Source organism: Parambassis ranga, chromosome 8 (genome assembly GCF_900634625.1).
Source record: "Parambassis ranga chromosome 8, fParRan2.1, whole genome shotgun sequence".
Lineage (NCBI taxonomy): Eukaryota > Metazoa > Chordata > Actinopteri > Ambassidae > Parambassis > Parambassis ranga.
Window position 1 is genome coordinate 15,799,709 of NC_041029.1, and position 17,017 is coordinate 15,816,725.

Below are 17,017 nucleotides of genomic sequence, written 5' to 3' on the forward strand. Positions count from 1 at the left end.
TTAATTCATTCAACTATAAACCTTATTTAACATCACAAGTTTACAAAAGTGGTTTAAAATCACTGTTGTTAACATTTCTGTGGCCCCATCTGCCACATTATGCAAGATATGCTCAGTAATTAAAGGCATCTGTGGATTCTCAGCTTTACAAAGGCACAGAAATGTTTTTACAAACGTGTTTTCTCTAAAGCGTCTGTATCTGGCAGCAGCAGGGCGTGACCGTCACCTATCAGGATGAAGATGTAAAAAAAAAGCCAGTCTGACTCATTAAAGTATTTACTTAGTGTGCGTTCCTCGCATACTTCCAGGCCACTGCTGTATTTATGTAGAAGGCCATTTTAATCAGCCGCACCCACCTGTCAGAGGCAGCAGGGACTGTTCAGCTCTGAGCTGTAATCAGTATGTGACAACCTGTGACCCGGTTCCAACCTTTGATTGTAACGAGCAAGGTGGAGCAGCTGGTTTACTGAGACATGTGGGGCCGAGGTCCTCCACCTCTCACCTCAGTGACAAAATCAGATTAAATAAGAGCATCACTTCCAAACATCCTAACTTAAATGACTAGAATCACTTCTTCTGGAATCTGGATTTCTACACTGATGTTTATTGACTTCATCAAAGTCATGAGAGAACCCTGGAAGAGGCCTCAGGGTGGAGCTGCTGCTGCACCACACTGACTGGAGCAGCGGAGGTGAGATGAGGTTAAGGTGGTTTGGATAAGGATGACTCCTCCTCTCATTAAAGGTCTGAGACACAGCCGGTTAGGTGGATGTCTCAGCAGAGAAGTGTCTCACAGGACTGGTCCAAGCAGCACTGAACAAAGTCCGACACCAGTCCTGTTGGATGTCTGGACAAAGGAACAATGCTGGGACTAGCTCCAGTCCCCCATAGTAAGACTCCAAGATAAGAATTAGATTTTCACTAAGAACCAAAGTCCACCTATTAAAAAGTTTCCCACAACACAATCCTGAGGGCCGCAGCATGTGACGAGCATGAGACTAAGCATCCACCAGACGCCAATCCCATCACCACAGGATGGAGGAAGTGATACACATTTTCATTGTGCAACAAAATGTTGTGGCAACACCAAGAACACACTGCAACAGCTCCACTAAACCCGATTCTCAGATGACAGTCACTATATGTATGTGACTCCTGCCACCTGCTGGACAGTAGAGGTAGTACACAGCACACAGAGACGCCAAAAGTTTGGTAAGGGAGTTTATTTGAAAGATCATGCAGTGCACTTCCAATATAGGAGCTTTTAATGATACACATGAAAACCAATACATTTGTAATCACCTAGTACAAAATTTAACTAAAACATTACTGAAGGAATGTAACAAATTAAATAGTAATAGAAATACGAGGGTGCAACGTCACTATTGCAGCACTGCAGATCTCAAAAGGCTTGATGAAGGTTCAAGTTGTTGTAACCCTGTTGTGTAAATACAAAAAAATCTGGCTAATAAGAGAAACTTAAAGACAAAAAAAAGCAATAAATTACTTCTTTTCAAGTGTACAGTGGGTTTTTACTGAGAGAACTGTGGAGGCATGGGGTACGGCACCAGCGGCGGAGGATGCTGCTGGGGAGCCTGTGCCTGAGGGAACGGGTACGGAGGATGGCCGGCGCCGTTCTGCTGGGCCTGGAAGTTGTTCTGGGCACCAAATGGCCCAGTTTGGTTGTTGCCAAAGTTGGACTGTCCGTTACCGTTATAGCTTGCGCCACCGAAGCCGTTGGTGCTGCCGTTGTTTCCCCCATAGCCTCCATTTTGTGCGTTTGAGCCAAAGGTCTTACTTGGTCCATTATCATAGCCTCTACCACCATCCCTGTCCCTAAAACCGCCAAAGTCACGCCTATACCTATCCCGACGGTCAAAATCACCACCTCTGCCTCCCCTTGAACGACCTGAAAGATGGAGAAAAAAAAAGAGACTTTAGAAAAAATTGCAACACGTTTTTACTAAATATTTAAACTGGTTTCAGATACAAACCAGCTAATTTTAAGAAACCCATCCAATTCTCAAGAAAAGCAGCTGCAGTTCGCAGCACAGTTTCTGTATCTCACCAATTGGATTTACCTCCTCTGTCTTCTGCCATCTGGAGGAGCTTGGGATTGATGGCCTGGTTGGCCTCGCGGAGCACAGAGACGAGGTCGCCGGCCTGCCTCATGTTGTTCTGGGTGAAGAAGGTATAGGCTGTGCCTGTCTTTTGGCTACGAGCCGTTCGGCCAATGCGGTGGATATAGTCCTCAGAGTTGTTGGGGTAGTCAAAGTTGATGACAAATTTCACATCTTCAACATCTGTAAGATTACGTTGCAGTGTGGCAGAAAGGAGGAGAGGGCAGCACACGAGAGACGTGCACCAGGCCACCACAACAACCAGATCAAAAACAAAAGAGCAAGTTAGTACAGGTTATGAGGGTGGGGTGGCTAGTTAACCCACAAGGCTGCAAGAGACTGAAATTAGACAGAATATTTAATCCACGGGGAGACTACGGTGGGAAAAGAAAGGATGCAAACTCCATTATCTTCTAAAATAAAAACCCTCCCCTGTTGAGCCACTGCCAGATCACCTTGAGAAAGCATGGACCAGCAGCCTTACCATTTTCTGGAGTATGCATTCACTAGTCCATTTCCCATTGCAGCACACGCCCCACACACTGACCCACATGTTGTCTCTACACAGTATAGCAGCTGTGCACACTACTGCCTCCAAGTGTGCACGAGCTACCGCTTAACCAAAGTCCCCTTTGTCACACACTTGCTGGCTACAGAGCTCACGTGTGCAGCGTCTCTTGCCAAGAAAACTGTAGACCTGAACCCGTTTGCAGGATGTCTACAGTGCACCCCCTTCTCAGCATGGCAAGATTATTCCAGATTATTCCCGTGTTCATAATGTCTCTCGTTGGCAGGTCTCGACATGACTTTGAAACGCAGGCGAGGGAGGAGTGTGAGCTTGGATTTTGTCCGACTAGCATGTCCCACTGTCACCAAATGCGCCAGTAGCCATGTCTTTACAGAGGTGAAGGTATGATCGATCGGACAGACTGCTCTTCGGACAGGAGTTTAGGAAACTGCAACATTAACGCCACCCATGCTTTTACAAGTCTACACATCAAAAAGCCTCTTCTAAAAATGACTTGCAAAGCACTGCCCAAACATACATGCAAGACGATAGAAAAAAAACGTGTAGCTGGGCTTTGAGCTGGGACAGTTAGAGCCTGGGTGTGTGAAGCAGTCCAAACCATTGCCAGAGAACAGACGAGCGTATGGGGGAGGAACTGTGGCCAGCCCTCAACTCATCCCCCCTTTTTAGGCAGGCCAGCGCATTATGCTGCACTTGGGCCTGGTCACCTCTGTACATCTGCAACGACTGGGAGACCCGTGCCTCGCCAGTCAGGACACCTCCAAGAATCCTCCTTCCCCCTCTGGATACCTGGGCTTGTCATGCCAAGGCCCTGCCATACAGACTGCTCCTTCGGGTCAGGGAAGAAACTCAGAAAGAAGCAGAAGAGTTAAAGAAAGCAAAAACACTTTCTTTTAAACATGTAAGTATGAAACCGTTCAGGGAGGATACTGACCTAGACCTCTGGAGGCAACGTCTGTAGCAATGAGAATCGGAGCCTTCCCAAATTTGAACTCTGGAAATCATATGTGATAATTAGAAACGCAACCAGACACATGATGTAGGTTCTACTGGTCAGGTTAACTAGCAATGCAAGCTTACCATTGAGAACCCAGTCTCTTTCCTGCTGGCTTTTGTCTCCATGGATACCCATAGCCGGCCACCTGAGAGGAAAACATTCAAGAGTTCATTCAGATAAGCTGACCAACCTTGAGTAACAAGCTGAACGGTATTTGTATGCTCTTGTAATTTAACACTCACCCATCCCTTCTCATCCTCCTTGTGAGGTCGTCACACCGCCTCTTTGTCTCTACGAAGATGATCGTTTTGTTCTCCTTCTCGCTCATGATTTCCTCGAGCAGACGAATGAGCCTAAAATAAGACGACGATTAACCAACGGCTCAAACTTTGAAATCTTCATAAAACAATCATTTTCCCTGCACTAGTTACTCACTTGTTTTCCTTCTCTCCATCGCTGCAAACATCCACAATCTGCAGAATGTTGTGGTTGGCACTGAGCTGCAACGCCCCGATATTGATCTGCACGTACTCCTTCAAGAAGTCCTCTGCCAGCTGGCGAACCTCTTTGGGCCAAGTGGCACTCCACATCAGAGTCTGCCTGTCAGGCTGCAGAGACAGAGCAACCGTTAACTTATCCACCGAGAAAAACTACAGCCCTGCAGATGTGTGAGTAAAGACACATACCCGGATCTGGTCGACAATTTTCCTGATCTGTGGTTCGAAGCCCATGTCCAGCATTCTGTCGGCTTCATCCAGCACCAGGTAAGTACATCTGCGAAGGTTTGTCTTTCCTGCCTCGAGGAAGTCGATGAGCCTGCCAGGAGTAGCGATGCAGATCTCCACGCCTTTAAAAGAAGAAATCATGAGACCAAAACTCGTGTTTCTTCCAAAGGTCACAACAAATAAGGACTACTTTACCTCTTTCCAGATCACGGATCTGAGGTCCCTTGGGTGCTCCTCCATAGATGCAGGTGGACTTGAGGCGAGAAGCTCTGCCGTATTCTGCAGCCACCTGCTGCACCTGCTGCGCAAGCTCACGGGTCGGAGCAAGCACTAAACACTGAGGAGGAAAATGACAGCTCATTAGTGAAGGAACAGACAATCAAAGCCTCCTGGATAACAGTAAAGACCGTTACTACTTACAATTGGACCATCTCCACGTTCCAAGAAAGGCTGGTGGTTGATGTGCACGATTGCAGGCAGCAGATACTGAAGAGAAAACATTAACATTTTAATATATCAAAAATCATACCTTCTGTATGACATTGGATTTAAATGTTAAGCATGTGCAACTCACAGAAAGCGTTTTGCCAGAACCAGTCTGTGCAATGCCGACCATATCCTGGCCACTGAGAGCCAGGGGCCATCCCTGAGCCTGGATGGGCGTTGGGTCAGTCCAATTCTGTTTGTCGATTACTTCAATCACATAAGCTGGAGGAGAAAACGGCAACAATTAATTTAAATCGATCAAATCACTTGTTTATTATTATAACCTGTGGCTATATTTTGTATGGAAAGAAAAAAATTAATGTTTTGTGATTACATGTAGAAAAATGTTGAAATGTGTAGTGTCAAATTTCAATGGAACCATGAACTTACATGGGAAGCCTGCTTCGTTAAACTTCATGATGGGGTTGGGACAGCATCTCCCCTTCACTGTAATCGTCTTGGATCTTCTGTATTGTTCAACATCTTGCTGCAGGACAGTGAACGGAGAGAAATCAGTGGCTGCAACCAATTGCATAACAGTAACCACGTGTGGTACTGAGGACATATTCAGAGGTGTTGTATAACACTCGGTACGTACCGGAGACCGCCGAGCCACATCTGGATGCTGCTGGTAGAAATTCTTCTCAAACTTCGGGAGCTCGTCCAGATTCCAGTGTTTTTTCCGCAGCCGGTCACCGGGGTTTCCGAACTTTCCTCCTCCACCACCTCCACCACCACCTCCACGGTTTCCTCCGAACCGAGGGGGACCGCCGCCATAGCTGCAAACAATAAAGACGAGTCAGATCCCCACACAGTCAAAACACAGAAACGACTACAGACTAGAATCCGCTTCTAAAATACTTCCTTCTGTGAAATCGGATAGCTGCGCTATACTTTCCAGCCAGCAGAGGAACAATGGAAGAGCCGGCATTTTGTAAACGCATTCACGCTGCCACATGGCGAAACGCCGACTAGCTAGTTCTATTAGCACCATAACGTCACCACAAAGTAAATACGCAACGAAAACTCGCTTCTATTGTATGAAATGTGTGTGAAACGGCGCCGTCTGGCCGCACACACAGAGGTAATACTACGGGTAATGGCGGATGAGTGTGACATCAGTGTTGCTAATGTTACCATGAAGCTAACAGGAGGCCGTGCTGCCGGGGCACGAGGCCAGACAAGGCCTTGAGCCAAAGACAAGGGCTCCTTTCACCGGCCTCGGCCCTGGATGGATAAATAATCCCGGCTACCTGCTGCTAATCTACCCGGTAAACCTCCAATTACAACACAAACAAACAACAGCGTGTTTTTTTTTTTACAAAGTACACATAGAATGTGTAGTTATCCGGGTGAGTTTTTTTTTTTCAAAATCCCGTCGGCCATTTTTACGGTTGAGGCTACGGTTAAAAACGGCAAAATTAAAGGTAAAAAACGACTCACCCTCTGTCTCTATCTCTATCCCGATCTCTGCCGCGATCTCTGTCGGAATATCCAGGCATATTTTTAAACAAATAGTAAAAAAATGAAGAGATAAATAGAACTTGAGTTCACTGCCGACTTAAAAAAAATCCGCCCGGCAGAGCTGCTGAAATGCCGGTAAGGAAAAAAAATGAGGCCCGTTATATGGCAAAAGGAAGTGCCTCTTCCGATGTATTCATCCGCCGCACGGGTTTCGACTTCACCACACGGACTAGATAAAAACAACAAAACTGTAAATATCTTTACAGTTTTAACGAATATATTCTTCCACATAAATATTTTCTTGCACACTTTTAAACCAGAAACCACAAAAACATTGTCTTATGCCGGTTTACTTTATCAGTGCAACGAGTTTTGGCGGATGAATATTTACGAGACCGAAAACTGGTGATTTGGTCTTGACTGCGCTTCTACCGATGTGTTACGGAAAGTGACGTCATCAAGACCAACCCAAACTAAAAAAAAAATAAAAAAAAAAAAATAAAAAAATGTGTATTTAATATTTAACTTAACATTTGTTGGAAAGATTAAACAATTTATTTATAAATTTATAGAAATAAATAAAGGATCAAAAGTAAAATATGAAAGAAAAAAAATACACAGGTTTTTTTCTTACCTTAAAAAAATGACAATGACTAAAGTGGAGTTTATTCCCTGAATTAGAAAGATATATATAAAACATAATCTAATAAATATGACCATTATACTATAAAACAGTAGTAGAATGTGTGTTTTAAACATTCATGACGTGTTGTTTCTGATTTGTTTGGAAGAGTCAGTGTCTGATTGGCTCACCATCAGGAGTCACCTGGACATTATTTCAGCTCCAGGATCACATTGACTTAAACATAGTGAAGCAGTAAACACATTCACAATAAAATGTCTGCTGTGTGTCTGCCTCCCTGTGTGTGTGTGAGAGGACACTGACCCTTCAGATGCCTGTGAGACAACAAAACACTGTACGTGGGTTAAAAACTGTACTTGGCACCTTTTCAACCCAACAACTCTGGTTATTGTCATATTATGGTTATCCCCCGCCCCCCCCCCCCCTCGGAGCCATCTGCCAGACGTTTTAATCCAGAGTGGTATCAGTGAATAAACAGTGGGTGGTCAGGGATATGTGCCATTCACATGTAAAGCTTTTGAAGGGGGTTCTTACAAACCCCCCACTTGACATGTATTCTAAACCAGTGCAGCACTAATCTAACCCCAAAGCCAACGAAGCTGGATTACAGAAAAATGTGGTTTTTAACATCTGATGTTGTCTTTGTACTTTTTTTAAGTTAATCAATTATCATATATTGTCTTTAATAATAATTTGATAATCACTGTGCTCTGTGTTTAACTTTTTTGTATGCATCAAAGTATGAATTATGAAAAAATGGCAGAGGGTCGGCTGGATAGAGAGGTGGAGTCAGACCCCTAACACACTGATGAGGTCATCCCAGTCATTCGATCAGGTCAGAACTGATGAAGCAGCTTGGAGGAGCCCGAACAAAGAACCAACATGAGACTTTATTTCAGAACAGCACATACGGTGGTCAATAACTTAATTTTGGACCCTGTTTAAATTGAATGTAACATGTGATTGTGTATTTGTATGACACAGATTGGCGTTTTTTTTTGTCTAGTATTAACAATACGACGGACATGTTTATGATGAGAGTGGATGGTTTCCATGGTACTGTGTGTAACTGTGTTTCAACTTTAATCAATTTAAATTTTGAGGAATTTTTCATTATTATGAGAATTCCAATCCCAAAAAATGTGTGCAAAATATCAGAATTCAAGGAAAAACAGCTTGACTTTAACTCAGATGGGGGAAAAAAATGATAAAAACACACCTAATTCTGATTTAATCTGAGGCAGAAAAACAAAACAAAAGTCTAAATAGGTATGATTTTAAGAAAACGGCAGAATTGTTGAATAAAAAAAGAAAAGACGGACAGACGTTTGTACAAGGCCTTACATTGTTAGACAAAGGCAAGTTTAATTAGAACTAATTACACACAAAAATAAAATACTCTTACAAAATGATAGTGTTAACATACATCAAATTGCATCAGTCAGCTATGAGAGATATATTCCTGCTAGTGGATCATGCTATTTAAAAAAAAACAAAAAAACAAATAAAATAAAATAAAAAAAACGGCATCTCTCAACTTTTTTTTAAATCAAAAGTTTAGTTCAGTGAGAGGCAGCGACGGGCTGAGCGACGATGTAGTGTAGAAACAGACAGTAGGGTGATCAGCTTGTGCACTGGACTTAAAGGTGAACGGTACAGAAGAAGTCGTCTTTAAACAACCTCGCTCGGTTTGTGTGCAAGTTTCTTCTTTTCAAGAAAACCTTAATCTACTTAAGTTAAAGATAAATTACAGTTTGTTTGATCCACATATATGAACAATATCTTATTACTGTACAAAGCACCATCTGAGGACACTTTTCACTTTGCATACATGTGAAAGAAACTTTTTTTTTTTTTTTTCCTTTTTGTTTTTTAATGTATGCAAACGTTAACAACAGTCCACGGTCGTAGAGATTGCTAGACAGGCAGCATCTTTTAAAAACATTCAAGATTTTCATTTTTCAAAATCGTAGAAAACAACATCCACCCCCTCTTCCTCTGGATAAAAACATCACAAACAGGACTGTGTAGCAGGCTAAAAACACATTCAGATCACTCGCAACCAAAAAAGCACATATGGAGACATGCACAACAGTGTGTGTGTGTGTGTGTGTGTGTGTGTGTTAAAGGTCGGCTGTGGGCACGACATCCAGGTACGGTAAGTTCAAACCAGACTAACTCCTGAGAGTGTGGCTTCAGGAAACGTTTTGTGGCCACAGACAGGTGTGAGTGGTGAGTCGGTAAGCTAAGGTCGCCAATAGAAGACAGCACCACATGGCAAGAAGGTAGTAGAGGTTTTTCTTTTCATTAATGACACGGAAGCAGCACAAAGTGGCAGACTTTGGACTGACTGATGGTGTTAATAAAAGCCCAGCTACAAATATGTGTTAAAAAAGGTGGGGTAGCAAAAAGGGGTCAACGCACCACCGTATGTAGCTCCAGAGTGAAATCAGCAGAATTTAAAGGGTCGGCTGGATAGAGAGGTGAAGTCAGACCCCTAACACATTGATGAGGTCATTTTCATTCCATCAGGTCAGAACTGATGAAGCAGCTTGGAGGAGCAAACGTCTTTAAGAAAACTCTACCAGTCCAGCTGCTCCTATCTTCCACCATGAGACTTTATTTCAGAAAAACACATACGATGGTCAATAACTAAATTTTGGACCCTGTTTAAATTGAATGTAACATGTGATTGTGTATTTGTATGACACAGATTGGTGTTTTTTTGCCTAGTATTAACAAGATGACGGACATGTTTATGATGAAAGTGGATGTAATTCAAAGTGTACTTCCTTCTTTTTGTGGACCACCATCGTTCCTGAAACAGCGCCCCATGTGGTCGACAGGAAGAGGCGGGACTTCACCTCTCTATACGCAGATATTCATTCATTCAAAGACGATTATGGCACTCAGAGGACGTTATGTGTTACAGATTGTTACAGATTGTTTTTTTTTTTGCCCTTGTACAGTATGAGAGGTCAGAAATAAACCACAGCATTCTTTAGTGAGATTCAGTCAAGTTTTCACCGTCTTCTATAATTTAAACAGTTACACTCAACATTTAACAGGATTTTGGAAACAATGGAAAAAGGGCGTTCTGAAGTATAACAACAATAAATTATATATATTATATAGAATTTTATTGTTTCTTTCTCAATTTTCCCTGTTATATAAAAATAACACATTTCAAGCTCTTCATTCATTTACTCACTTTCAGACACAGCTAGTCGTGTGAAGCAGGTTTTCTTTTTTTTTTTTCCTTCTTCTTCTGGGAATGCAGCTCTGGATGTCGGAGCAGAGGTTCCTGCTGCCGTCTTTGGAGAAGGTTGTAAACAGTCAGTTGGATTTCAGTCCCTGGTCTTGCCTTCTCTTCCACACACACACACACACACACACACGTCGCAGCTTCACTGCGGCATCACCGATGGCCTCAGCGTGACACCAAACACAGCCCGAGTCGTACACACTCTGCATCCGAAATTAGTGTTTCCAAGTGGTTGTGGTGACCGATAATAATAATAATAACCCTGTACTCTCTGGCTATTGTTTCAGAGCGGACTGACCTTGTGTTCTGCTGGGTTAAGATGGAGATTTGCTACAACGAATATGGTCTGTTTTTTTGTTTTTGTTTTTTTTTTAATGCTAAAATGAACATAGAAAAAAGGGAAGAGCCAGCAAACTTTGCAGGTTCCACGAGTTAGTAAATAGTCTGAGTTATTAGCAGCTGAAGAGATCCTTTTCAACAATAAAAGAAGATATAAAGGAGGGCCACAGTCATGGTGACAGTTCCCCTCCCTTAGCTTGGCCTCAAGTCCCCCAGGATGTGTTAGCGTCCCCCCAGGTAAAGCAGCCTTCCATGACCCACCCCCTCCCTCCCTCCCTCCCTCCCTCCCTCCCTCCCTCCCCTCCACTCCCCCTCCGTTTGTGAGGACGGCGGCTCATCCTGGCCGGTGTCGCTTCTGGTCGTGGGTCGAGTCTTTGTCAGCATCTCCGACTCACTCGACGGCGAAGCCGCACGTCTCCTCGATGGCAGTGAGCAACTTGTCGTACAGTTTGTCATAGTGCTCGTAGGGAGGAATGTCAATCCGGTTGAAACTGGAAAAAACAAAGATTGTGGTTTAACAATGAAAACACAAATGTTTTAGAAAGGGCAACGTGACGTCATTGACAGTTTCCTCACCAGGTGTGGGCTTTGGGCAGGTTGTCGGTGTTGGCATCGATCTGATGAATGGTGAAGAGTCGTGGACCTGCAGCTCCTGCGTGAGAAACACTTAGGTTCAGTGGATCTTCAAACATTCATACAGCAGTATGAGGAATTGTCAAAGTAAACACAGTAAAAAAAAAAAGTTACAGGGATGAAGTCATTTGGCCTCTGTAGCCTCGTCTGAGATGTTTTGGGCTAATTTTAGCCTGAGGATGTTTGCCTGAGAAAGGATGGCCCTGTTATATAAGGTGTGTTTGGGGGGGGGGTGTTCTCCTGCTGCCTGGGTGCTTTGTCTCTGCCAGGATGGACCCACTGAACCACTGCACTGCACTCAGAGACACGTACACACACACACCTGAGCCCGTGAATGAACGGAACTGAAAAGGAGCTGCGCCCGACCTCATCTCTCTGCACCGCGTTACCGTTTTGTAACCTGCTAAGTGTTTACGTGTTGTTACCTTGGAGGGCCTTGAATCCTTGCAGGGGAACTCTGGAGGATCCGGTGACGAACTGCAGTAGCCGGGCTCTGCGCTCCTCGTCGAAGGTCTCCACCGCTTTCCAGAACCATTTGACGATGTTGCTGTCGGGGGTGCAGTGTTTGAGCCGCGTGTTGGACTTCCAGTCGTTGATGTCGATTTTGCCCAGTCCGCATACAATCAGCTGCAAGGTAGGAGAAAAATCATGTGAGCGTGTTGGACCTGCAAACGTGACACCTACATGTGAACAAGGATACGTTTAAAATACCTCAAGCTCCTTCTCATCAAATGCCTTCAGCAGGTGTTGGGGGATGACCTCATTGAAGCCCTTCTGCAGAGCCAAGAACTGAGCCTCTATACCTCGCAGGAAACGCCAGTTGACGTAGAGTCGGACGTACTCTTTCTTGGTGTCCTGGGTGACGGGGATGCTTTTGCCGTTGGGCTTGAGCTCATGCTGGATGATCTCTCCGTAAGCATTGTGTTCTACGCAAAAGGTGTGGTCCAGCACACCTGTGATGTCATTGTCCCTGGAGACAAAAACACAAAGTGAGGAAACATTTAGCCATTTTTAGTCTGTCAGAACACTGGTGTAAACGCTGGTTAGACCCCAGGGGGGCGCTGTCATCAAAGTAAGGAGAGAGGAACTAGTTCTCCATATTTAACAAGAATACAACGAATACACTATAGTTGTGATTACAATTACAATGCGTTGTGTACTCACAGGATCCAGACAAGGCTGTTGTGCAGGTCAGGGTCGACAGACTCCATGTCGTCCAGGGTGATGGGTTTACCCAGCAGCTGTTTGTAGAAGGGGAGAGTGAAGCCGCCGTCTATGTAGTGGCCATGGAACACTGCCATGCCCATGATACGACCCACAAAGTGAAAGTATGACAAGTGCTCCTGCAGGGAGACAAAACACGGCGGCATGAGTTACCAGCAGGATTGAGGATTTAAGATATGTCTGGGATTTTCCTGCAGGCGGAATTTAACGTCCACAATAGTCGGTGACAGGAGGAATCTACTCAGACACCACAATCTGAATCTCCTTGCAAATGATATAAGCACGGAGTAAACAAATAGTGCGGTCAGGCTGACTCGCCTTTGACGATGTCTGGACTGCGGCTTAAGCATGCTGGAGGGATTTCTGTGTGACTTACAGGGTTGACAGCAGAGTCAGGGTTAATCTGCAGCGTGTAGATGTCATCGCGGGAGTACTGGAACAGGCCATAATATGGGTTCAGCATCTCATGCGACAGCAGATACAGCCACTCCCTGCAAACAAGGACCGGACAGATGTGAGGAGTGATACGAGTTGTCATTATGAGCTCAGAACAAAAGTGAAAATCCGTGAAAGAGTCGAAACATCAGTGTATGTCTCAGGTGCTTGGGCTTCTTACCTGGCCACTCCTCCATAGTCCAGTCCCTCTTCACCTCTAAACTTCACCATTAGCCTTTTCCACAGGTCTTTCGGCCTCATCTTCATCACCTGTCGATATGATTCCTGCAACACAAATAAAAATAAGAAAGTCAGAAAAGATGTTTTTCTACTGCAGGAATTTATCAACTGTTTTAAGGTGGGGTTCAAAAAGGGATGATTAGAGTGCAGTTCCTCTGAAAGACTGTACCATCCCGTCCAGCTAGATACTGAGCAAATCTGCCTTAATTCAGAGAACAAACAGACCAGCGATACAGGAACTTTTCGAGCAGGAACCTGAACGTTTTAGGTAAAAGGGGCCTGCAAACCCCTGCAGTGAAAAAGGCCTGAATGGTAACCAGTGCTACCAATGCATCCTCCGTAATCTAAGCACCATGCTCAGAAGAAAATCAACTAAAGGTTATAGACCATCAACTCTTCCATAATTGGCCTTTTGCAAGATTTTCAACGTGTTGTGAGATTTCTGCACCTCAATCAGGGCTCAGCCCACATACACATGGCTCACAGCGTCAGGGGGAGGGTTCATTTAAAGTGGATTAGGGGCAGTTATAATAAACATAGTGGTAAGACTAAAATAACACAGCCAGGTTCCACCGTGCCCTCCAGATAAAGTAGACAACCACGAGGTGCTCTGGGAGAGAAGGGAATGTCTTATCTATGCTGAATAACACACACACACACAGACAGCTCTGACAGTCCAGCAGCGAACACTTGCCTATTCAGTCATAATTTAATGCTTCAGCTGGTCTGGAGAAGCTATGCAGTTATGTCTCGCTCAACCTCAAGACGTCCTCACCACCACCCCACCTCCTCCCCTCTCTCTCACGTTGAGATCAGCCAACAAAAATGTCTTCGTTCAGATTAACAGACGGGGCTGTTCCAGCACATTCCAGTGCATATTTTATGAGGGTCACGCAGTCTGTTGCAGGTGTTGTTGTTCTGATGAAGGGCCCGCACCTCTGAGATGCAGGGGAAAAAAAAAAAAGGACTCCCCCCACTGCGAAAATGTACTTGAGAAAATCCTCGTCTGAAACAAGAGGTCTGCTTTAGATTTCAAACAGACTACCTTCACACATCATAGATAACCGTGTGTGTGTGAGAGAACCTATTCAAACAGCCAAACTGCTACGGGCAATGACCTTTATGGGAGTACACAAGAGGAAAAATACCTGCAGAGAATGTTAAAAATACATTTAGTGAGTCTATAAATCAACAACAATAAGACGTTCTGCAGGTACAAGTAATTAAAGTTTGTGCTTCACTTACAAGGCATCAAATGTTCTGGTTTAATTTATAAGGCCAACACAGATTTTTTTGTTTAAGAGATTTGAGTTTTGGGGAGAAAAAAAACGACAGGTGGGTTCAATTGTTTTCATGTTTTCCTAACATCTTGTTTTGCATTTTAAACCGTCTGGCAGTGACAATGTTCCCCTCTGGTTTACATCTTTAATTATAGGCACCCCCTTGTGAGTTTTGGTTGATACAAGGACATGACTGAGCTTGTTCTCACCTCAAAGATCTCCTCCCGGGACACCTCGATGCGGCAGTGGCCAGCCTGAGGCTGCTGCTGGGACAGTTCCTGGCGAAGGATCTTGAGCTTCTGAACAAGGTCCCTCTTGTACTTGGGCACCGTGAGGCACTCTGCCTCCTCTGGGAGCTGACCAGGGGACACCAGAGCCTGCTGGACCTGATCCTTGGACTGGTTCTGACGACTGATGGACAGCAATGGCAGCAGCAAGCCAAGAGAAAGAGACACAGAGGGACAAGATGAAACACAAAATTGTCTTTGGTCTACCAAATAGGATCACATGTAAGGAGAAAGTAAGCAAAGAGCAGTGCAAAAACAACAAGAGGAAAGCCAAGAATTCAAAACACAACTCAGAGTCAGAGTCGGAGCTGTTTTTCTGTCCTTTGCTGACTGCAGAGAACGAGGCGTAAACACACTGAGGTCATCTGGGAAGCACATCAAATCAAACAGCCGCCTCGGACCCTCACAGACCGACGGACGGACAGAGAGGTGGAGGTGGGATTATTAGAGCAAAGACATCTCTCTCATAAACTCACTGCAACAGTCAGCAACACGCAGCGCACCGCCGCCTCTCCACCTGGCAGTGGTGGTCTCACAGCCGAACTACAACAAGCTTTTTATCGATGCTCTGTTGTTTTTGACTCATCGGGCACACTGGAGGTAATGTAGGATCATCAAGGACACCTCTCAGAGGCACAGAGAAAACACTGCACTAGACACAGTTTTACAGTGTACTAAAAAAAACTCTGCTAAATATACTGAAGGTTAACTCAATAAAAGCATCAGCTTGCTATTAGTTATAATATAACATAATAGCAGACGAAACTAATAAATATTTACAGCCCTGTGCACAATGAGACCTGTTTAGTGCAGATGTTGGCCAGAGGAGGGCCCCCTTTAGAGCCAGCAAGCTACGTGGAGGCACAGAGGCCGTCTCAGGAGGACCTGGAGGGATTGTATCCCCCAGCAGATGAGGATCCCCGAGGAGGAGCTGGAGAAGACTGTGGCCTGGGCTTCTCTGCTCCCTCTGTTGCATCGTGACAGGAAAAACATGGCTGCCATCTTGGGTTTTGAATGTAGTGGTCTGTGTACTTTCTTCAGGTCTTCTGTGGCATAGCTAGCCTGTCTGAGAATGCTAAGAGTAGCGAGGTTTATCCAGGCCACTGGGTAAAAACAGAACTTTTGATTTGGGTTTGGGAAGAAGGCCTCAGAAGGTGGTACAGTAGGGAAGGGGGCTCACAACACACAGACACACGTACAAAATCAAAAGAGCCTTTATAGGGCCGGCACTAAAGGATTATTTGCACAGTGGCCTTTTGCACTTCAGTGGGGGGCAGCAGGCATGCTCGCCCCTGAGCTGGATCATAAACACCAGACTCCAGAGCTGAGCACAGAGGGTGGTGGAAATGCACACACCGGTCTGTGTGCATGCAGTCAAGGTTAATCTAATCAGCTAATTACATCAAACATCTATCAGTCAGACCACATTTGAAAGGACTTGATGAAACTCCACCTAACAATTTGTATTGTCCTTCATTGCGATGACACCTCATCCTGAGTTTCTGGGGTCTGAATCCACCTTTCAATCACCTCATGCTGTCCCAGAAAGCTACAGGGCCCCATAGGATACACAAGACCTCCTCATGAATCCCTTTATTTCCTGCAGACTAGACTCGGAGGGAGAGGGGAGGCAGGAAGGGCACTCTCCTGACATCACCCAAACACTGCAGACAGCTCAGAGGCTGGAGGGGAAGTAGGGGCGAGGAGGCGCAGAGCATCTCTTCCTGCACCTTTACCCATAAATCAAACAGTCCTGCTCCACAGTCTCTCGCAGATCTCTGTTCTCTGTCCAGCAGCAAGACTAGTGCGTGTTACCTGAAGACGCTCGCTGCATAAGACAACACACTGCCCGTGCTACACAACAAATCACAAACGTCTGGGAGGCTACAGTTATTTCTCATACGACGGTACAGATGGGTGATTCTGCAGCCAGCCTCTTAAAAGCAGACATGGATTCAGTTACCTATTGGACAATGACCTTGACCAGTCAGGGGGCTGGGATTCAGCAGAAGATTGCAACATCACAGGGGGAATTTAACCAAAACCATGCTCTCAATGCTCAGGCAGTGTCCTTAACAAATAAAACAGGGCAATAAAGTAAAACTTTGACGGACACATATATATATATCAAACATTTTTGTGGGATGACGGCACATGAGGGGTGAACATTTCTTAAGTCCCTGACCTGATAAAAGGCAGATGTCTTGATGTAAATCCATGAAGATTGATAGCTTTTCCAGACTTTTTTTTTTTTTTTTTAAATACGCTAGAAAGTCGATCCAAACATTAGGAGAAGAACTAAACTAAAAAGGCAACTGATGTTTAAAATGAAACAAAGTTCACACAAGTT

General features: G+C 44.7%; 2 protein-coding genes across 3 annotated transcripts in view; both read right to left on the reverse strand.

Annotated features, from left to right (window-relative positions):
* Positions 1-1,208: 1,208 nt before the first annotated feature.
* Positions 1,209-6,462, reverse strand: ddx5 (DEAD (Asp-Glu-Ala-Asp) box helicase 5). Of its 2 annotated transcripts, none has more exons than XM_028411474.1 (13): positions 6,301-6,461; positions 5,456-5,636; positions 5,248-5,344; positions 4,946-5,079; positions 4,792-4,857; positions 4,567-4,708; positions 4,333-4,493; positions 4,082-4,254; positions 3,889-3,999; positions 3,730-3,791; positions 3,584-3,643; positions 2,082-2,303; positions 1,209-1,909 (listed from the first exon to the last, which is right to left on the reverse strand). In XM_028411474.1, exons 1-13 carry the CDS (start codon positions 6,357-6,359, stop codon positions 1,533-1,535), a joined length of 1,845 nt encoding a protein of 614 aa, XP_028267275.1. In that variant the 5' UTR covers positions 6,360-6,461; the 3' UTR covers positions 1,209-1,532. The 2 variants fall into 2 exon arrangements, with proteins under 2 accessions (XP_028267275.1, XP_028267276.1); XM_028411475.1 differs by having other exon boundaries at positions 1,738-1,909; positions 2,069-2,303; positions 6,301-6,462.
* Positions 6,463-10,902: 4,440 nt separating this feature from the next.
* Positions 10,903-17,017, reverse strand: part of smurf2 (SMAD specific E3 ubiquitin protein ligase 2) — a 41,188-nt gene continuing 35,073 nt past the window's right edge. The window contains exons 12-19 of the mRNA XM_028412769.1: positions 14,590-14,791; positions 13,042-13,145; positions 12,802-12,916; positions 12,366-12,544; positions 11,913-12,171; positions 11,627-11,828; positions 11,145-11,220; positions 10,903-11,059 (exon numbers count right to left, since the gene is read on the reverse strand). Coding sequence (XP_028268570.1) covers positions 10,960-11,059; positions 11,145-11,220; positions 11,627-11,828; positions 11,913-12,171; positions 12,366-12,544; positions 12,802-12,916; positions 13,042-13,145; positions 14,590-14,791 — 1,237 coding nt within the window. The 3' untranslated portion in view covers positions 10,903-10,959. The remainder of the gene's footprint in view (positions 11,060-11,144; positions 11,221-11,626; positions 11,829-11,912; positions 12,172-12,365; positions 12,545-12,801; positions 12,917-13,041; positions 13,146-14,589; positions 14,792-17,017) is intronic.